General features: G+C 46.2%; 1 protein-coding gene across 2 annotated transcripts in view; it reads left to right on the plus strand.

Annotated features, from left to right (window-relative positions):
• The first annotated feature begins 674 nt into the window (after nt 1–674).
• TBC1D2B (TBC1 domain family member 2B) overlaps nt 675–22,851 on the plus strand; it is an 89,114-nt gene continuing 66,937 nt past the window's right edge. The window contains exon 1 of one of the 2 annotated variants that reach the window (XM_043434534.1): nt 675–1,140. In XM_043434534.1, the coding sequence (XP_043290469.1) occupies nt 784–1,140 (357 nt within the window). In that variant the 5' untranslated portion in view covers nt 675–783. The remainder of the gene's footprint in view (nt 1,141–22,851) is intronic. The other variant, XM_043434533.1, reaches the window with a different exon arrangement.

A 22,851-nucleotide genomic window follows, 5' to 3' on the forward strand; every position in this document is an offset into this window, starting at 1 on the left:
CACTAAGGGCTATTTAAGTGGCAATCCTTTTTCAAGTTACATCACTGGCACAGTATACTTTTATCTGCCTTTTTATGTGGGTATCCTCTTTCTCCCTTACTAGACTATCATCTCCATGAGGGCAGGGGAGTGATTTTGCAGCTTGTTCACTACCTTGTCCTCCAGCGTCTGGAACTGTACTTGGCACATAGAAGGGGCTCAGTGTGTATTTGTTGAATTCAGAACGTGAACCCACTGAGATCTGGAGAGGTGGGAAAAGTTTTGGCTTTCATTCACAGATTCTATAAACATTTACTGAGCACCCACTCAGCGCCAAGCAATAAGCTCTCTCGGTTGTGCAATACTAGCTTATGAATCTGGCAGGGCAAAAATTTAAAACCAAAGTTTTGCACTGAGGTATAATTTATAAAGAGAGAAATGTACAATTTCAAGAGGACACTGATGGATTTTTGAGAACTGCAAGTTCACACTCCCGTAAAGAAACGGAACAATGTTTCAGCTTGGCAATGTGGGGTTTTGAGCCCAGGTTACACGGAGGCACAGAGGGCAGGCGGTGATGCTACCTGACTTGCCTCTGGGGTGCCTGCGGGAGAGCCCCGGGTCGAAGCGGGCGTTCCTGGGGGCGGGCGGGGGTGGGACTACAAGTCCCAGGCTGCTTTGCGCGCCCGCCAGCCGTGCGGAGCGGCGGGGCTCAGGGGAGGGGGCGCAGCGGCGGCGTTGGTGGCGGCGGCGGCGCCGAGGCGCTGGGGGCCCGGGAGCCGGCGGTTGGCTCGCGGGCTGGCAATGCCGGGGCCCGCGGCTCGCGGGGAGGAGGGCGGCGGTGGCGAGGGCGCGGCCCCGGGTGCCGCGGCCGAGCCTGGGGCAGGGCCGGGGCGGGAGCCGGCGCGGCTGTGCGGGTACCTGCAGAAGCTGTCCGGTAAGGGCCCGCTGCGCGGCTACCGCAACCGCTGGTTCGTGTTCGACGCGCGCCGCTGCTACCTCTACTACTTCAAGAGCCCGCAGGACGCGCTGCCCCTCGGCCACCTGGACATCGCAGACGCCTGCTTCAGCTACTCGGGCCCCGACGAGGCGGCCGAGCCCGGCGCCGAGCCGCCCGCGCACTTCCAGGTGCGCAGCGCGGGAGCCGTCACGGTGCTCAAGGTGGGACCGCGCCCCTGCAGCCCAGCACCTGCCTCCCGGCAACGCGCGCACACGCCCTTCTTCAGTTCCCTCCGCTTAGCCTTGGGTCTGCCCCTGGCACCCAGCTCAGACTAGCTCCTCTGCCCATCGGACTTTCTCCGTCCACCCTCCCTTTCTTAAAGCCCGTCTGCCAGCTTTCCCCCGTTTCTTTCTTAGACTCTGTCCCCGTGTCCCCATCTCAAGCTCTTCACCTGAGTTTAGACCAGAATGGCTGGGCCCTCCTCAGCCCCTTGACCCGTTATCACCCGCTGCGCCTTCCCTCGGGTCCTTCTCTGTCCACCTCGCCTCCTCTCCTCACCCCTCTTCTGTGGATGTCCTGTGTAACCCTCCCAGGCATTCATGACTGAAGGCTTCCGGCCCTTGACTAAATTATTACTCTCTTCAGCTGCCTCATTTGTAAAATGGGGATAGTAGTAGTATCTACTTCTTGGGGGAGTTGGGGTTACATGAAATATACGCTAACCACTGGTAAATGTTATGGCATCCAAGATTATAGACAGAGAGTCAGAGATCCCCTCCAGAGTGAGCAGGGATACTGCTGCTAAGTTCACACAGTCAGTCAGTAGCAGAGCCTGTTTGCTTGCTCCCTGCTTTGGCTGGGAGAGGAGGGAAAGGGTTCCTTCAACCAGTCCTGCCTTGCGCATTTGAAGCTTCCTGTGTTGAAGCTTGGAACTTGCATCAGGAGTCACCCTGGTGCTCAGAAGCCCCTCCTCGCCCCTCGTTCTTGGGGGGCTCCCATCATCTCCTAGGGGCCCTCCTGCTTCCAGCACCTGAGCCAGTCTGGGCCTTGGCCTGGAAGCTGGTCTCTGTCCCAGCCTCCCTCCTTGCCTGGTTCCTGTGAGCCTCCACCCTCACTCATCTCTCTCTCTCTTCTCTTCCGTATTGCAGGCTGGGTTTCTCCAGAGCAGCAGGGCTGGGCTGGGATGTATGAAAACTTTGCAAAGCTGGCCAAGTAGAGAGCAGAATGGGCTGAGCCTAGCACCCTTGGCCTTGTAAGCACAGGGCTGTTCCCGGGATCTCTGAAGCCAGCAGCAGTTGGGGCTGCTCCCCGAGGTCGTTTTTCAGAGTTTTGTCAACTCAGTTCTTGCTGTTGCAAGCAGAGTCTGATTACTGTGTTCTTGTGTCCTTTTAGATTCTTCCATCCCTTCTTTAAGTGGGTGCAGACAGCCTGGTTCTCTAAAGGAAGCCAAGCAGAGTTGTAGTTCAACTGGGGTTTACTTAGAAGCATTTGTGTAAACTTTGGAGTGACTCTAGCAAGTACACAGGGACTTTTGCCAAAGAAAGACTTGTCCTCACTGTCGTGGACTCTGCCTTTGTACAGCTGAATTTCCTGTCGAATTGTTTGTTAAAACAGAAAATAGAGCATCCTGTTTCAGCTTTTCTCAGATGCCTTTGGAGCCCTCTATCAGATATTTTCATTACAATTTTTTGAACAGTGGAGATATCTAGATAAGTGGGGCTACAAAATACAGTATCAGGAGTGCAGCATCAGGATGGACTTAAACTTATGGCTTGAATTTGCTGCTCACAGGCGTTGAGCAAATTATACAACCTCTCTGTCCCAGTTTCTTCTTCAGCCTAATGGGAATCTTACCGTCCTCACTGGTTAGTTTTGAGAATTCTGGAAAATGGCCGGCACAGAGTAGGCAGTACATGGCATCCATAAGAAACAAGTAGTGTTTTTAGCCATTATATAGTATGTTTGTGTAATGGAATATTATACAGCAGCGAACATCTAGGAATGAGAGCTCTAAGTGTCAACATGGATGACTCCCATAAACATAAAATTGAGAAAGAAAAACAAAGTTACAGATCGCATACAGAGGTATGATTCATGTAAAAATTGAGATCACGTAGATGCATATGCTGTGTGGGAATGGGAGAGCTCTGTTGGGGTGATGAGCCCTGCTTTCAGGATGGTGGTTTCCACTTGGGAAGAGAGGGGAATGTGAGTGGAAATGGGTGCCTGGGGGCATCCACTGTTTTTGCAGTGTTTTATTTCTAGCACCAGGTGGTGTTTGTTTTATTATTCTATTTATCTTCTTCTATGTTCAGAATATTTCTCTCTCTCTTTTTTTTTTAAATGAAATAGATCTTCACGTAGGTTACTGACTATGGAACATTTTGGTATGTAAAGCTGAATTAGTCATAGAATAAGAGAGAGCATGCCTGAGGCCAAGGGTCTGCTTTGTAAAAACAGTGGAAATGGAAACACAGGCTAGGCTCTTCAAAAGAAGGGAGCAGTCAGAATGCAGGGTTTCAGAGTAAGGAGTGTGTTTTAAGAAAGATGAATTTTAGGGTACGATGATTCCTTCTGAGCCGTGGGAGTAAAAATTTTATGGTGGTAAAAGTGGAAATTAGCAATTTATCTTCCTTTTCACCTTTCGCATCCAAGAACTGATTCCCTTAAGCTTTAATGCTTCGCTTTAGGGCTGCTCAGCTGTAATGCAGACCTTGATTTCTTTTTTTTTTTTTTTTCAGACCTTGATTTCTAAGGGGGTTGTAGGTTAGTGAGGATTAATCCCTACTCAAGGTTTAGCTAATGTATATAATTTTATAGGTACCATTTCTTTTGACGGGTTAAAAAGAAAAAAAATCACTTTGCTTATTGTATTATCATATGGTTCTTATTTTAAAGTGACTTTCTGCCTACTCTGGAAGAGCTGTGGTTTTGTTGAACTTTTCCAAAATGTTTTACTGCTTGAGTCTTAATGAAAGCTGATATTGGAATTTCTTAGTAAACTTTTCTGTTCCTAAACTCAGAGATGTGGTCCATGCCTTATTTTACTGATGAGGAAATGGAGGCCAGAGAGGGAATGTGATTTGTCTGAGATCATGAAGATAGACTGAGACCTTCTTGGATAGTAGATTTGAGGAACAGTGAGTGTCCAAAATGCCAGGTATCTAATTCTCTTATCTGTTTTGACAAGTCTTCCTTTTTTTTTTTTTAACTTCTACTTCAATGGCTTGGGATTAGATGTCACGGTTTTTCCTGTAATGCATTGAATTTCTGTCCTTTTCATACAGAATGAAAGCACCAGCAACACTGTACCTACTGATTCTTTACCAGGCTGTATGTACTTGTTACTTGACATTTGGAAACTGCTACAACAGTCAGATAGAAACTGATGCTTCTTGTGGTGCTGTGTGTGTGTGTGTGTGTGTGTGTATGTGTATGTGTGTAGAGGTGCTGGAGGCTGCTCTCTGAGCTTTGCTGGGATCTGAGACACAGGAGTTAGTTCTGGAGAGAGCTGTCCCATAGAGAAGGAGAGCATGTGACTGACTGGGAGGAAAGCTTGAATGACCCTGCCCTGCCAGATTTGTGCAGTTCCCGGAGTGAGGAGCGTCATCAGACCGTCAGCAGATTCACCCCACTCCCTCTGCTGTGTTTCTTGAAGGCATGTGGTGCGCAAATGGACATGTGTGTTGGCTTTTGAGCCACACGTAACCGAACAATCATGCATGCCTATTCTTAACCCACTTTTGTGGGAAGGACGCACATTCTCTGGTGTTGAAACTGCTCTCAGTCTAATGACAAACATTTGTTAGCTTGGGTAATCACAGTGTGTGCAGTACAAAATAGATGGGGTGTACCGGCGTTCTTGGCTAAATGGTTCTGCTAAGCTGTTTGTCCCTGGGGCATCTGCTCAGGGGTCTTGAAGTGTCAGTTAAATCTTTTATCAAGACGTAACTTTTCATGGGTTTGTCGTGGCTTCCCAGCGAGTATGTTCCTTAAAAGTAGGTACAGTTTTGTGGGTGTGATATCACAGAATATTTCTGTCTCCTACTGCCTGTCATATAGGCCTCACTGTAGTGTAGTCTCCCCACTATTTCCTGCTCAGGAGGACCCCCAAGGGCCGCTGTTTGTATCCTCGCCTCCCAGAACAGCGCCTGCACAAAGTAGGTGCCCAAGTAGACATTTGTTGAATGAATGAGTAGAAGGTGGTTACCCAGTAAGCCTTGGTTTTGGTGTGAGCTCCAACCCTTTAGAAGTGATCAGCCAGAATTCTCAAATGCCTCAAATGACATTCTCACCACGTGTCATGGAGGTGGCTGCCGTTCAGGGAATGCTCAGTGAATATGACGGGCATCAGGGATCCAGAAGAGGGATTACCGTCAGTCCTTAATTCTCATGTCTCTCGTATTTCATGCCTGCAGCTTAGACTCTGAGGGCATTGTTGTGGCAGTGAGAGTGATTACGTGGTAAATATTTGAGGTCTTGCACCAGTGCCCACTCTGGGACTACTCTGCTCTGATGTTCTAGCACAGAAACAACTGGAGAATGAGTGTAGATCTGTTCCCATATTTTTGTTTGTGGACTATGATATATAAATGTCATGTAATTTTCACATCACAAAATGCAGTTCTTCTGATTTTTTTTAAAAAACTATTTGAAAACATAAAGACAAGGAGATCCAGCCAGTCCATCCTAAAGGAAATCAGTCCTGAATATTCATTGGAAGGACTGATGCTGAAGCTGACACTCCAATACTTTGGCCACCTGATGCGAAGAGCTGATTCATTTGAAAAGACCCTGATGCTGGGAAAGATTGAGGGCGGGAGGAGAAGGGGACGACAGAGGATGAGATCGTTGGATGGCATCATTGACTCAATGGACATGGGTTTGGGTGGACTCTGGGAGTTGGTGATGGACAGGGAGGCCTGGTGTGTTGCGATTCATGGGGTCGTAAAGAGTCAGACACGATTGAGCGACTGAACTGGACTGAAAGACCATTCTTGGCTTACAACTGTGTAAAGATAGGCATTAGGCTAGATATGATCCTCAGCCGTAGTTCACTGACACTGGTGTTTTAGGAAGGCCTGGCTGGGCACTTCTCATTCATTTGTTCACTCACTCTCACTCTTTATGCTTAGGCACTGCAGGTATAGATTGAACAAGGTTAGCATAGTTCCTGTCCTTGAAGAGTTTTCTGGGTAGCCCAGAGACAGGCGTTTATAAAAATAAAGGAACACCAATGAGTGCTGGGAAGTTTAAAAGGAAAGAGATGGGATGCCTATGTAACAGGGGCTCTGGATCTAGTTTGAAGGGAGGAGGGAAGACTTCTTGAGGAAGTGACTTTTGAGCTGAGGTATAAAAGGCACATTGATGTTAACTGGAGGAATGGAGAGAGCAGTGAATGGAGAGAGAGTGTTTAGGGAGAGGAGGGGCAGGAGCAGAGACCCTCTGCGAGTCTGAGTGTGTAGGGGATTCAAGGAATGCGCAAAGGCAGCTGGGTGGACGGGAGGGCCTTGTGGCCCTTGCCGTAGGAATGTGCAAAGACTTTTCAGCAGGGCTTGACAAATAGTTATGTTTTTCTTTTCTTTTTACCCCCCACCCCCAAACTGATGGTTGGATCATATCCAGTATTTTCATCTAATTATGTTGAAAGATGTCTTGTGTATTAAGAGTTGAAATACTAATATGTTACCCACTGGCAGACAGGTTTTAAAGAAGATAAATGCAAAGTTGAAGATCTGGTAGTCCACTGCCTCTTAAGCAACACTTAAGCTCAGAAATGAGCTGGGGCTGCTGGATCAGGGCTCCTTGGCTGCGCTGGGCTACCTTTCCTGCAGCATTCCTCACAGCCGCCTTCCTTGACTTCTCTCCTGTCCCACTTGCTCTGCTCATAGGCATGCATGTTGCCAATTTCCTTCCCTTATGGAGGGAACTGTTGCTTGAGACATGGAGGGAGGGGTCACATGCCTTCAGGTTGAGATCTGGTGAGCACCAGCTCTCCCATCTCACTGAGGCTTCTGAGGGGTGGATGGTCTCCTTGTTCAGCTGCCTTCACCCATCAGCCTTCCCAAAGGACAAAATATAGATAATAATCCTCTGTCCAAAGAAAGAAAAGAACCCTATTATTGTAGAAATGACTCTCCAGTTGTGGGAGCGGAAGGGGTTTTAACCAGGAATTTTCAGTTCTTTTAGAGATTTATATAGTAGGGCAGGAGTCCCCAGCCCCCGGCCTGTGAACCAGTACTGGTCTGCAGCCTCTTAGGAAGCAGGCCGCACTGAGGAGGTGAGCGGCGGGTGAGTGAAACTACATCTGCTGCTTCCCACCGCTCCCTATCACTCGCATTACTGCCTGGATCATCCACACCCCCGCCACTACCCCAGTCCATGGAAAAATTGTCTTCCACTAAAGAATCTGGTCTCTGGTGCCAAAAGGTTGGAGGTTGCTGTAGTAGGGTCTTAGTGACATTTGAGTGGGTGTTTACCTACATCCTGGCAGGCCCAGTCCTCAGTGGGTTTTGCTCACTTTCACAGAGTGAATACAATTTGGTGAATTAGGAAGTAGTGACGCTTCTGACTAATGTTCTGCTAAGTACTGTACTTAGAGAACTTGGTGAAGTGAACACGCTGGGCACTTGTATGTGCGAGGGAGGCCTTGAGAGTCAGGAGGCTAAGATGGTCTCTGGAAAGGCTGTGGGTTTCATGATCACCCAGTAAATAATAGCTCACCAAGCAGCATAGGAAACCCTGAATGGACAGGTTCAGGATGGTATTCCTCCCTAAAATGGGCCTTGTCCTGTTTTGGTTTTTGAGCATCTGATGCTGTGTCCTACTGGAGTATAGGTTTCCTGAGAGCTTAGACTCCTGGGTTCACCACATCAGGCTTAATACTTAGCAGAGTGTCAGCCACGGATTAGATGCCCTGTGTATATCAGTTGGATTGAATGAACACTTCAGACCCTTATTTCCTTTTGGGGTGGGTGTGTGATGTGCTCACATTGCATGGTCAGAAGGAGGTTTGCAATGTCCATTTCTCCCTTTAGCAAATATTTTTGAGCATCCACCATGTCATAAGCATCATGCTTTTTCTGCAGATACAGCAATGAAAATTTTCCATTTAAGAAACTACAGTGCTGAGACTTTAAAAATAGACTAGCACCTGATAGCTTTGAAAAAAAACTTTGGAGAGAAACCATATTGCCTGTTGCATTCATCTTTGGGAGTAAACATCAAGTGTCTGCAAGTTTTTTGATTCTGAGGGCGGTCTGGAATCTTTCCATAGTAAATGAAGAGAGGGGCAGGGAAGTCTGAAGGTAAAGTTCAGGTTTGAATATCACCCGGGGCCAGAAATTCTGTGGTTTGTACCATAATTTCCATGGGCATTGCTGAATTGGGGGGATCTGTATGACTGAACGTCGAGATGATCCCTGGAGAAATGGGCTGAGGAGTTGGCTAGGTTTTGGTGTAATCGTATAGCTGTTCAAAGATTTAGTTCATTTTGGGTGAGCAAGAAGTGTTCCCAGTTGAATGGGAATCAACATCTTTTCGTGATGTTGCCAGGCCATTGCTTAACTTTTTTTTTGATTGATTGTGTGGGAGAATAGGAATCTGGAGGAGAGGGGGACAGTCAGGAGCTGAGATCCTTTGGCCTCCTTCCCTGGTGGCTCAGTGGTAAAGAATCTGCCTGCCAATACGGGAGATGCAGATTCAATCCCTGGGTTGGGAAGATCCCCTGGAGAAGAGAATGGCAACCCACTGCAGTATTCTTGCTTGGCAGAGGAGCCTGGCAGGCTGCAGTCCGTGGGGTTGTGAGAGTCAGACACAGCTTAGGGACTAAACAACAACTGGCCCTTTCCAGGGTCAGCCCTCCTGGAAAGAGCAGACTTTCCTTGAGCAGTCTGCCCTCAGGTGAGAACTTGTCGGGGTGTCAGATGGCAGGCCTAGAGGTAGACTGGAGGCCAACAGGCCAGTGTTATTAGAGATGTTGATCCTGGATTATAGGAATTATTTCTAGGCAGTGAGCCCAGTTTTCATTTCCGTTTCCAGCTCTGTGATGTCCAGGGGAGACTGTGCTTGCAGAGAAGGGGCCTGTATTTGGAAATCTGATGCAGCCACTGGCCGTTCACCTAACAACCTTGGTTGGACAAGGCCCCGATGGGCATCCAGTGGGAGTCAGGTGTTGCCTTTGGCCTCAGGGAGCCTGTTCTGTCCAGCCCTGGGTGTCATTAGGGCATTGTCATCAAGTGTCTCTGTGAGGTGGAGGAGGTCACCAGTGTTTTTGTTCCAAGGGTCATTATCCCTGAGTCAGTACTGACGAGACCCTCAGATCAGCCCATCTTGCTCCTTGTATGACAGAGTAAGAAGCTGAGTCCCACAGCTAGTTAGCTGCAGCCCTGGCACTAACCAACCCCCTCCACACACACATCTGAGTGATATTTAGCTATTTTAAACCCAGTGGCTTTATGCTATTTGCTTCATATTTCCATCTTACTCCCTTAGTAGGAAATTGGGCTTCTTCTGTTTTTAGTTGTTGGACACAAGATTCTAAAATTACACATTTACCTCTCAGGTACTGTGGTACAGATGTAAGATGTTCAGTCACATGGAGATCGGAAATTAACAATACAGATGATAAACTTCCAGTGGGGGTTGATTGATAATAGACATTAGTGGTATTTCCCTGGCAGGGACTAGACTTACACATCCCTGTTTAGGAGCCTTCCCTTTGGCACGTTTCCTCTGTGCAGAGGAAAACTAACCCTTGGTGTGCGTTTTTTTCTCTTGCTGCTCTGTAAGCCATGCCCTCTGGCCTCAGAAGTGAACCAGTTTTTTAAGCTTCACAGTTTACAGCTCTCTTACATTTACTGTCCCGGAGGTAACATGCTGATAAGGCTTTCTTTGATTTCTGTCCTTTAAAGGACATCTCCTGGAGAACTGTGGTCCTCAAATTTAGTGTGGGGAAGGAGCCTCCTGGGATCCTGTTAAAATGCAGGTGGTGGGGGTTCCCCCCTAGAAATTCCGGTTTAGTTGGTTGGCCAGGGTGGACCTCAGGAATCTGCTTCCTCATCCACTGTCCTGCCCTTCCTGCTGCAGACCTCTGATCCTCTCTTTGAGAAACACTGCTCTCTTCTACATCATGAATGAATGTTCTCTTTGACCATGAAGTAAAGACTGGTCCTGTGAGAGGATGGTTTTCTGAGTGAACTAGAAATAACTAAACTGCGTGGGTGGACACCAGTGAAGTATGAGCCCTTTATCCTTAGGTTGACACTCTGTGGTTTATATCTACCCACCTTCTTTGCATTCTGAGTTTCTTTGCTCCAGAGCAATGGTTTGGGGCCTGTGACTCCCTCCCCCCAGTGGCCCTGACGTTTCTGTCCCCCTGTGCTGATCACCAACATGTGCCAGGGCTCCTCCTGGGCCATTCAGAGGGAAGCTCCTGGAGGCCATGCTTAGGGTGTTTCTGGGAGAGAGGGTTTTAATGATCACCACCACCAAATAGCTGGTAAGGAGTTGTAGAGCCTTCGGCTTTTCACCTAGAGAGGGGATTGATACAGGAGAACCATCTGGCACTTTCCTGAGATACCAGCTCTATCTTAAAAAGACTGTTAGAAATCAACATGCTTCCCAAACACTCCAGTAAATTGACTGAAAGTTTAGGCAGATTTTTGGTACCAGGCTCCCATGTTCCCCGTAATCTCCGATAGGTGGAGCCTGGGAGTCTGCCCCTCCCAAACCCCAGATCATAAAACTTCATATTAAGTTAGTCATTCCTGTGTCCTCTTTTTAAGTTAAAAAACATCAAGCCAGAACGTTGCAGTGTTGCATGGTGTGTGGAAATCATCGCAGGCAGAGATGGCGTGGGGCTGTTCACCCGTTTGCCTGCCACTGCTACAGGAGTTCTTGTTTATCCTGAGCTCATAAAACCCTGGCACTCTTTTATTGTGCAATGGCAGAGCTGATAGGGAACGTAGGAATGCAGCCGTGTGGTCACTCGGAGGCCGCATGCTCGCCTTCCCTCTGAAACAGAAAGCGTTTTGACAGGCTTCCACATTTCCTGCAGGGAAGAACAGGCCCAGAGAGTGGCCTTGTCCTTGCCCGTGTCTTGGTGAAGTCTGTCATCTAGGCCAGGCCTCTCGCAAGCCCAATTAACTTTATTGACCTCTTTTCCTGTAACATGCATGTGTGTGTGTAGGCATCTTCTCCTAGTCCGCTGCCCTTGGTTTAATCTCTGTTAAACTGTTAAGGATGGGTTTAAGGAGTATCTGTTCTCTCAAGGTGTTTGCTTTTTAAAAGAAGATGCTTGAGGGCTAGAAATGGCAAAACTCCTCAGACTACCACCTCCCAGAATGAGGGAGAAGAGGGGCACCTTCCTGGGGAGAGACTGCCCCCTCCTTCTCAGACTGTTCAGGGAAAGTGATGGTGGGAGGTCTAGGTTCTTTAGATTAGAATTCATGTAATTATTTTGCATAATAAGTTATATGAAAATGCTGACTTCAGGATAGCAGTTTAAAAAGATAAAGCAGTAAGAACTTAGGGTGTTACTAGAAGAGTGGAAGTCCCTATGGTTGCACTTCGTTTTCCAAGCAGCCAGGAGATTCAGTATTATTTCCCTTCTCAGTGTCTGTCACTGGGCTGAAACAAGATTTCAAAACCTTCCCAGGGGTTTTTGAAAAAAACTACTTTTTTTTTTTTTTCCCCCATTGGTAGTGGACCAGATCCCTTGAGATTGTTTGCAAGCTCATGATTTTGAAATGCTCAGAAGAAAAGTTGGAACCTAAAATTATTTATCAGATACGGGATTGTAGTCTTTTTTTGATCTGAGATGTGTTTTGCATTATCAGGCTGCTTATGATATTCTTGTGCTTTTTATTGCTTATGGAAGAAGTACCTTGGAAATCCAAAATAACCTTCTTTTTTTCTGTTCTTTTTTTTTTTTGCTGCACCTTGGGGCTTGCCAGATCTTAGTTTCCCGGCCAGAGATTGAACCCAGGCTATGGCAATGAAAGCGCCGAGTCTTAACCCCTGGATTGCCAGGGAGACCCCAGATACCCTTCTTTAGATTTAAGAAATGAAAATTCCTTCACTATGAACAGGCATTGCATATCCTTTTAAGATATAACTGAGTCAGACTATCCATGCAGTCTCAATTGCTTTCTATGACTTAGCAAACTTAGTCCATCTGTATTCTCCTTCTTGTGACTTCATGGTGACTGTCGGTTATGCAGTCGGCCCTGACCCTTTGGGGAGGAGCCCAGAGTTCACAACCTAAGTGAATAACTGAAGTGCTGTGTCATCATCACGTATGCAAGATTGGTTCTGTAAGAGATATCAGATGGCCTCCTAGATAGGATGTGTGAGCTAGATCTTGAGGAGCAAGTAGGCATTTGCATGTGGGTTTAGTGCAGTAGGAGCAGGGGTCACTGAAGCTCAACTGGCTTCTGTGTGCCTGTTGGGTGGGGAAAGGCTCTAGTCCTGTGGAGTGTGGGGCAGCATGGATCAGGTGACCATGCCACATTGCTCAGCATTTGGGAGCCACTAGAGAGTTCTAGGCATGGGGCAAACATATGATTTTGTTGGTTACGTGTAAGAGGGTGTAGGGAGGGAGACTGAGGACAGCAAGACCATTTAGGATATTCTCGCAGAGGCCCAAGGTTGAAGAACCAGATGAACGTCAGGGAGCGAGAGTCTGAGAGACTAACGAAAGGGTCTTTCAGACTTAGAGACCTTGTGATCCTTTTATGTTGGAGAACAGTTCCTTTCTTCTGCATATTTGTTTATGTTTAGTCTTATTATTGCTCACTGCAGTCTATTTTAAAAGAAATGTCTTTAGAGCAGAACTGTGGCTCAGAGCATCCAGTGGGAGAACTTTATAGCTGATTGCTGGTCATGCTGTCTCCAACCCGGTGAAACTGTGCAGACACCACCCATTCCTTTGATGTCCTGAGGACCTTCTGTACTGTCAGAGCCCAGCCTCTGATGTGGGAGTTGTCTTTATCCAGGAAGCCAACATACTATTTTTATTTAGTGTGCTTGCGTGGTCAGTCACTCAGTCATGTCTGACTCTTCATCACCCCATGGACTATAGCCCTCTAGGCTCTTCTGTCCATGGAATTTTCCAGGCAAGAGTACTGGAGTGGGTTGCCATTTCCTACTCCAGGGGATCTTCCTAACCCAGGGGTCAAATCCGCGTCTCCTGCTTTGGTAGGTGGATTCTTTACCACTGTGCCACCTGGAAAGCTGTATTTTTATTTACTTACTTATTTTTGGCTGCACTGGGTCCTTGTTGCTGCATGCAGGCCTTCTCTAGCTGTAGTGAGTTCAGGCCACTCTCCAGTAAGCTGTGCGTAGGCTGTTTATTGCAGTGGTTTCTGTTGTGGAGCTTAGGCTCTAGGATGCATGGACTTCAGGAGTTGTGGTGTGTGGGCTCAGTATTTGCAGCTCAAGGGATCTAGAGCTCAAGCTCAGTAGTTGTAACATGTGGGTTTAGTTGCCCCGTGGCATGTGGAATCTTCCCGGACCAGGGATTGAACCCATGTCACCTGCATTGCAAGGCGAATTCTTAACCACTAGACCTCCAGGGAAGTCTGCCAACACACTTTAAATTGAACTTGGCTGTTGGTTGAGGTCATCAACATTTTTGTATCTGAGAAAGACCATAGAGGAACTTCTAGATTTCTGCTGAAATGTTGAGAGGATGGACTTTGTCTTGGACATGCACTTCTCCTTCTTCCCCTTGATAGTAGGGAACACAGACCTGGGTTTGAATTTTGACTGTGCCAAGTGGCTGTGAGATAGTGAGTGATCATGATAATATGGATAGTTGATGCCTAATGAGTAGTTAGTGTGTGCCAAGCACTGTTCTGAGCTTAACACGCATTAACTCATGTTCTACTCATAACAGCATAACATGAAGTAGATTCCTGTTATTCACATTTTACCAGTGAGAAATCTGAGGCACATTCAGTAGCTTGGCTGTTACAGCCAGCAAATGGCCGAGCTGGGATTTGAACTCAGTTAGGCTCCAGAATCCGGTAGGTAATACTTTGGGCAAATGGATGATACCATCTTGTGAGATTGCTATGAGCTTTATTTTTTTGTTATGAACTTTAAATGATAGCATGTATTAAGTGTTCAGTACAATGTCTGGCACATAGTCATCATTTACTTAGTAGTATCTAATACTGTTAGTAATATGAATGTATACATTATGAAATAGTCTATATAATTTTGTTCCACTTTTGTAAAGAAAATTGCCATGGGTATTTATGGATAGAAAAGTATCTGAAAGGATATACTCCAAAGTGCTGCCTGAGGTTATTACTGGTGATGTGGTTATGTACATTTTATTTTCTTCTTTGTTTTGCTGTATTTTTCAGATTTTCCGCAGCAGACGTGGGTATTGTTATTATTTGAAATAAAAGTCTATGGTTTGTTATTGGGTTTTGCTTTTGTTTTTTAAAGCTAAGGAGGCACTCCCAGGCATACAGGAGCGCTTTAAGCGCCAGCAGAGTAAGGTGTCCCTGCAAAGCTATGGAACTCCACACTGTGCTCAGCAACTTGGAGGTGGTTTGGTCTTTTTCTCACTTTGTCATTTGTCTTTTAATTTTGTATGGTGTTTTGGACACACAGACATTTTTCACTGCTGTCTTTCTGTTGGAGTTTAGACAGGCATTTACATTTCTAGAGAACAGAAATGTTACAGCAGAGATTATTTCCATGTTGCTGGGGTGAGTAATCAAGCCTGTGGAAATCAATGCCTCCCTGCTCCTGCTCAGCCTGGAGTCAGGTCCCTTGAGTTGCCTGTGCAAGAAGCAGCTCTGTGGCTTACAGTCTGAAGATCTGCCCTTCGAGGACTTGGGGCTCAGTCCTGAGAGAGTGTTGGGTTTCCTTGTCCACAGCGTCAGAGCACACGGCGTTCATCCTGGCTGCTGGTTGTGCTTCAGTGTGAGCTCTTCAGGAGATGGCTGCACAGATCTTCCTTGTCAGTTTCTGATATGCCAATGGCTGGATTAAAAGTCAGATCATCCCTGTGTGCCTTTAAAATTTGGCAGAAATGTACGCAAAGGCATTGTCTACTAATTTAAATGGTTTCTATTTTGCATTTAAATCTTGAATCAATGTTGAATTTATTTTCTTTTATGTTGTGGCCTAGGTTTCAAACCTAGACCATAATTCTTGATACTTTTATTTCTTTCCAAAATTTTAGCCACTTGTCATAATGCCTTTGTTTAATGATTAATACTTTTTCCACTGATTTGATTTGAAATGCTGCATAAATATTTTTATATCTACTTAGCCCTGTATTTTGATTCTCTGGCAGTAGAGTACTCGTTTAATTATTGTGGCTTTATAATATGCTTACCCATTTGGTAGGTCAAAGCCTCACACCTTGTTTATTTTTTCAGAATTCTCAAAGGTTAAACTTCCGATTAATTTTGTAATCTCTTTGCCATGCTTTGAAGAACTTTTTAGAATTTTGGCTGGATTTTTTTTTAAGTTTCTATTGATACATAAGGCTTTCTTAAATATATACCATGCATTTTATGTTTTTTTTTTTTTTTTAATTTTTTAATTCTTAAAATTTTTTTCTGCACTATGTGGCATGTGGGATGTTAGTTCCCTGACCAGGGATTGAACCCGTGCCCCTCTGCACTGGACATTTCGAGTCTTAACCACTGGACCCCCAGGGAATTTCTGCATTTTATATTTTGATTGTATTATGAACATGTGTCTGACTGTCTCCTGTAGGTGTAAAGGAAGCCATTTGCTCACTGGGAGGGTCTAAGAGCCAAGAATTGACCAGGTCTCACCCAATGCTGTGCCCCTAGTGTTGACTGCTGCATTGACCTAAGTCAGGCTCTTAATAAGTATTTGCCAAGTGAATGAACAAACATTTCTGTGTATGTGGTGTTTTCTTCTTTTGGATTCTTTTAGATAGATCCCCAGGAATGGAGTTTTGGATCAAAGGAGATGAGCATTAGTACAGCTTCTAAAATGTGCTGAGTCTTGGTAGATGGAGGTTCTTTACCAACGGGCTGGAGACCCAGGTGATAAGAGGGCTTGGGTCAGTTTGTGGCGTAGTGAGAATGCAGCTGGGAGATGAGGCCTGACTCCTGTGGATGTGCACGTTTGCAGCTCTAGCCCCTGTGCCCAGTAATGCGCTTGCCTGCCAGGGTGGGCCCTTAATAAACATATCTTGAGATGAATTAACTTTATTGTGGGACTTCTCAGAGCACCAAGGAAAGAGCTCGGCTTGGAGAGAGGGAAATCCCTGGGGTCCACAGGCAGGGACAGGTGTCTGGGGCCCATCTCCCCAAGAGTTGACTTCTGGGTTTTGGGCTGTTGGTGGTCTGGGCACAAAGGATTGTGGCAACAGCTGGGGCATCACATGGTTCTCCTCGCCAGCTGTCAAGGGCTGAATTCCACCTCAAGCTGGATGAGGCATGGCCTGGTTTCCATTCTCTGAACTGGCAGCTCAGGTCATGGCGCCTAAATGCAGTAGATGTCTGTCATCTCAGAGGACTGTGCCCACGCAGTTCTCGTCTGCCCTCCCAGCTCCCCAGGACATTTCTGCAGCTGTGTAGGGACAACCAGAATGGCTTTCCCAGATGTTTGGTTTGATTTCTCATGTTGGGATTGGTGCCATATTTGAACTAGAATTTTAGCAGTCTTGAGGCAGTAGCAGTAGCTGAACGTAGGAGAGAATGAGTCAGATATTTGTGCTTAACTGTATTTCAGGCACTGTGCTAGGCATCTTGGACCATACTGAGGCCAGGAGGTTTTGCCTCTGCATTCAAGGAACTTAGACTAATGAAGAACACACAGGGAGGGCGCCACTGCCGTGGCAAGCTGTCCTGGGCTACATGGTGTTCTGAGTTCCCCATTCTGAGTGTGGAGAGAACATTCAGTCTTGGGTCAGTAAGCCTTATTTGGGTTTTCTATTGGGTTTTGCAGACTGAGTAGGAGATGGAGAGACCGTGTTATGGGAGACTCAGGATATGACCCTGGCGAGCCTTCAGACAACAGATGTGGCACCTGGCCTGTTGGATCCTTGCCTGGCGTCTGCTCTTATTCTCTTCTGAGCTGGGAAGCTTTGCCTCGTTTCTGCTCCTTCCAGCATGGTTGAATGCCTGGTTCTCCAGAATGTGGGACTAAAATATTTTAAATGTTGATTTGGGTAGGGTGGGGCAGAGATTGATCCTCTCTGGGTCATGCTGGTGGTGGTGATAAGCCTCAGCACTGCCTGGCTCATTTGTCACCAGGTGGGTGTAGCTCAGTGGAGGGAGTTCTGGTGTTGGACTCCTTGAAGTGCCCTGTGTGAATGAAGACAGATCCCTCGAGGGTCCTACTTGTCTTCCTCTAGGAGGGGGCAGGGAAGATTCTGAAACTGTGAGCCATTAGCTAGACCAGCCAGACTCATTCTTTTAGGTCTCCAAATAATGTTGGTATCTCCATGGACATTAACAGAGCATGAGGTGGTTGGGGATATGGGGGTTACTTAAAAAAGAAAGTTATTTGAGTCATAAAGTTCTGTGGGAGGTGAAGAAGGCTGCCCCACTGTCAGGAGACCCATGCCCATGGCCATCCCCGAGGGCATCCCCACATGCTGGGTTTCCCACCTCACCAGATCTCCCGCCAGCCCTGGCTCTCCCAAATGGTATTTACCATTATTATCTAGAACAAACCCATTCAATACAAATATGATGTGAGCCAGATACATACTTTTAAGTTTTTGGCTGACCACATTAAACAGGTGGAATTATTTTAACTAATATATTTTATTTAACCCAGTGTATATATATTTCATCATGTGGCACTAGCTGTATTTCACATGCTCACGAGCTGTGTGACTAGTGGCTGCTGGGTTGGCGGGGCAGAGCCAGGCTGACTTTGCATGACCAAGTAAGACTGGAGCAATGAAGAGACTAGTTTGTGGTTCTGTATTTAATGAGGACTGAACAAGGCCCAATCTCAGTTCAGTCTGTTTAAAAGATATCAAGGGGAAACAGAGGCTTTGTGGAATTCTGCCGATTTTGCTATTTTACTTTTAATCCTGTCCTGTCTTACAACCTGTGTGTACTTCTGTCTTTGGGTTTCAGCTCCCTGAGGGGAGGACCTTTGGGGGCTTTTCTGCCTGCTTGATCTTGGCACATGCCTGGGAGCCATGTGCCCCCAGCAGCCTTTCACAGCTGCTTGGGGATTGAAGTCAAGATGCTTTTACTCATTTCTAGGTTTTTTTCTTTTTCTTTTTGAAGGAAACAAACCCCAGTTAATCTTTGTCTTGAGATAATTTTGCTTGCCTTGTTGACCAGATTTCTGTAACATGAATAATATGCCAGACCTTGAAAGCATGTGATCTGAAAGTTTTGCCCCAGGAATTTAGTAAGAGATGATTAAGAGGTTACTAATTGTTCCTCAGTCAGATTTAATACTCAGAAATTTAAAGGGGGAACAGCTTTCTTTACTTTTTAAAAAAACAACTTGTACTTTAATTGATTGATTGATCGGTTGGCTGCCCTGGGTCTTTGCTGATCTTGCACAGGCTTTCTCTAGTTGCGGAGAGAGGGAGCTACACTTGGTTGCGGTGTGCGTGCTTTTCATTGTGGTGGTCTCTCTTGTTGCAGAGCACCGCTTCCATAGTTGGAGCGCGTGCACTCAGGAGCTGCAGCACACAGGGTCAGTAGTTGTGGCTCATGGGCTTAGGTGCTCTGCAAGGCCGAACCTGTTACCCTTGCATCTGCAGGTGGATTCCTATCCACTGTGCCACCAGGGAAGTCCAGGAAAAAGCTTTCTTGTATCAGGCATATTTCTCATGGTACCTGCATTTCGGGAAACAGCTAGAGAGGTCAGTGCTTAATCTGACTTCTCCCTGGGACAGGATTGGGGGCCAGGCAGGGGAACTGGCGTGAGGACTAGAACACATATGTGCATGTGCACACACATGCACACACTGTCAAAACACATGCACTTTCCCCTAAGCTGGAGGTTGGGACACTAGGGGCTCAGTATAGACTCTATGAAAGGAGGGAGGGGGAGGGACTGGGTGGGCTTTGGGCTCTGATTGGGCTTTGTCCCAGCCCCTTACTCTTAGTCACTGTCTCCTCTTCTCTGGGAATGCTGCATTCTCTTTGTCTTGCTTCAGGGCCAGGCTGAGCCCCAGTTGTCCACCCTGCAACCAGATTGCCACTCAGACTCTTTAGGGCTGCGCTTTAGGGCTCTTGGGCCTGAGCTCATCTCCTCCCCTCTCTGAACCCTGGCACCACCCAACCCCCTGCTTATCCCAGCCTCCCCCCCTCCATTCCCCTGCCAGCCTCCCCGGTGAGTGCTCTCTCTCCTCTGCCTTTGCACAAACTCTGCTCTCTGCCTGAAACTGCTTCTTTCTATCTTGTCCTGGCCACCACCTGCTTCCCCTTTAAGACCAAGCTCCTGCATCACTTCATGATTGTTTGTTCATTCATTTCCTCACTTTATTCAACAAAAATATGTCTGGCACTGAGCTTGATGCTAGAAAAATGGAGACATCTCAGACTTTATGTTTATTGGACAAGGAAGACATTAAGCCAACAATATGAACCTTTTGAATCTATAGGTAGCAGTTTTCTTAAACTTTCAGTACCTGACTCTTGTCCCATTTCCTCTGATTGATTAATTATCTTCCCTCAGCATCTCCAGTCACACCAGCCCCAGCTTACCCACTCTGACCTCTGTCATAGCACTTAAAACACTCTTGAAATCACTGATTTGTTTTTCCTATCTTCCTCACAAGTCCTGTTTCCAGGTTCCTGATAGATGTTAAGAGTAAATGTTGATTGACTGTATGGATGAAATGATGACTTGGCTGATAGTTGGAGGGATTTTCTGTAGGATACCCAGCAATCATGTACTGAGTGGTTTTTCTTACTAGGGCTGTGCCTGCAAGTGTCACTAAAAAGAGTCCAGGTTGTAGCCAGAGCACTTGGAGGTCGTCCTTTGCTTGTGGACAGTAGAGGTTTGATCTCTGACTTGTCACTTGCTTTCGGCCTACAGAGCAGTTTTCCAGATTGCCTCTGACCCTGAGGTAGATGCATGGGTTCTAAAACCATTGTGTCTGATGTCTGTACCCCTTACTGGATGCCAGTGGTTGTGCCGTGGCATCCTTCTCCTTGGGACTCCTTTGTGGGGGCAGCCTGGAGATCTGTGACCCACACTTGCCATCTAGTTTGTTAGTTAATAGCTAGGTTCAGCATTTTGAGTTCCCTCTATATCTTGGTTGATTTTTTTTTTTTTTAATGTACATAGTGAAGGTCACTGTGGTATATGGTTCTTCGAGTTTGGACAGATATGTAGAGTTGGGTGTCGGCTCCCATAGTCATGACGCAGAGTAGGTCAGCCCCCCGCCCCAGTCCTCTGGCGCTGCCCCTTTGTAGTCAGCCAGTCCTTTCTCTCAAGCCCTGGCAACCACGGGTTTGCCAGCTGTCCCTATAATTTGTTCTTTAGAAGAATGTCACGTAAATGGAATCATACACTATGTAGCCTTTTGGGGCTGGCTTCTTTCACATACGCATGTAATATTCATGTTGTGTGCATCAGTGGTTTGCTTCTTTTTACTGCTGAATAGTATTCCATGGTGTGAACGTTCCACAGTTTGTTTATCCGTTCACTGGATAAAGGACATTTGGCTTGTTTTAAATCTTTGGCAATTACAAATAAAGCCTCTGAGCATTTGCATGCAGATTTTGTGTGAATATATATTTTGTATTCCTCTTGTGTGAACACCTAGGAGTGGGGTTGCCAGGTCATTTGGTAAATGTATGTTTATAAGGAATTGCAACACTGTTTTCCAGAAAGCTGCGCTATTGTATATTCCCACCAGCAGGGAATGAAAGTTCTAGTTGCTCTGTACCCTTTCCAGCCATTGATATTTTCTACTGTTTAAAAATATGGCCATTGTCATAGATGTTCCACCTAGTTTTTTTCTTTTTAATTCAGTTCAGTTCAGTCGCTTAGTCCTGTCTGACTCTTTGCGACCCCATGAATCGCAGCATGCCAGGCCTTCCTGTCCATCACCAACTCCTGGAGTTTACCCAAACTCATGTCCATCGAATGGGTGAAGCCATCCAGCCATCTCATCCTCTGTCGTCCCCTTCTCCTCCTGCCCCCGATCCCTGCCAGCATCAGGGTCTTTTCCAATGAGTCAACTCTTCACATGAGGTGGCCAAAGTGTTGGAGTTTCAGCTTCAGCATCACTCCTTCCAATGAACACTCAGGACTGATCTCCTTTAGGATGGACTGGTTGGATCTCCTTGCAGTCCAAGGGACTCTCAAGAGTCTTCTCCAGCACCACAGTTCAAAAGCATCAATTTTTCGGCGCTCAGCTTTCTTCACAGTCCAACTCTCACATCCATACATGACCACTGGAAAAACCATAGCCTTGACTAGATGGACCTTTGTTGGCAAAGTAATGTCTCTGCTTTTTAATATGCTATCTAGATTGGTCATAACTTTCCTTCCAAGGAGTAAGTGTCTTTTAGTTTCATGGCTGCAATCACCATCTGCAGTGATTTGGAAGCCCAAAAAAATAAAGTCTGACACTGTTTCCACTGTTTCCCCATCCATTTGCCATGAAGTGATGGGACCGGATGCCATGATCTTAGTTTTCTGAATGTTGAACTTTAAGCCAACTTTTTCACTCTCCTCTTTCACTTTAATCAAGAGGCTTTTTAGTTCCTCTTCACTTTCTGCCATAAGGGTGGTGTCATCTGCATATCTGAGGTTATTGATATTTCTCCCAGCAATCTTGATTCCAGCTTGTGCTTCTTCCAGCCCAGCGTTTCTCATGATGTACCCTGCATATAAGTTAAATAAGCAGGGTGACAATATACAGCCTTGATGTACTCCTTTTCCTGTTTGGAACCAGTCTGTTGTTCCATGTCCAGTTCTAACTGTTGCTTCCTGACCTGCATAATTAATTATATTTATTTGTTTATTCCTGGCTGCACTGGGTCTTCATTGCTGTGTGTGGGCTTTCTCTAGTTGTGATGAGGAAGGGCTGCTCTCTCGTTGCAGTGTGCAGGCTTCTTATTGAGATGGCTTCTCTTGCTATGGAACGTAGGGTCTAGAGCTCAGGCTCAGTAGTTGTGGCATGTGGGCTTTGTTGCCCCACGGCATGTGGCATTTTCCTGGACCAGGAATGGAACCTGTGTTCCCTGTATTGGCACGCGGATTCTTAACCACTGGACCACCTGGGAAGCCCACCATCTAGTTTTTAATCTGCAGTTTTCTTTGCTCACTTTCTTAGATGCTGACAGGATTTAAATACCATTATTAGATTTGATTTGGCAGGGATGTCATCCATACCTATGTGAGATTTGATTTCTTCAGTTAGAATTCATAGGTGCTCAGAACGAAAGGGCACTGAGAATATCAAGCCTTCCAAAAACCTTTTGAGGAAAGCATTAAATTGTATCATTCTGTAATTTTAGAATTTAAAAAGATTTCTTATCATTAGGATTAAATTCTTTATGTAAAAGTTGCTGTTTTCTTGACCATTTGTAGTGAATAAAGGTTCCTAATCTTGAAATTTCTTTGAGTTGTTCTTTTTAAAAATCATTTTGTATATTTATTTGTTTTTGGCTGTGCTGGATCTTCATTGCTGTTTGGGCTTTTCTCTAGTTGCAGCGAGTAGGGGGGTATTCTCAAGCTGCAGTATGAAGGCTTCTCATTGCAGTGGCTTCTCTTGTTGTGGAGCATGGGCTGTAGGGCATTTGAGCTTGAGTAGTGTGGCGCATGGGCTTAGTTGCTCCAAGTCTTGTGGGATCTTCCCAGACCAGGGATGGAACCTGTGTCCCCCTGCATTGACAGGCAGATTCTTTACCACTGAGCCCCCAGGGAAGCCCCTCTTTGACTTCTTCTTAACTCTCCCTGCCATGTGTCAAGGTGTCCAGTCTGTCCTCACA

This window comes from Cervus canadensis, chromosome 17 (genome assembly GCF_019320065.1).
Source record: "Cervus canadensis isolate Bull #8, Minnesota chromosome 17, ASM1932006v1, whole genome shotgun sequence".
In the NCBI taxonomy this organism is placed as follows: Eukaryota; Metazoa; Chordata; class Mammalia; order Artiodactyla; family Cervidae; genus Cervus; species Cervus canadensis.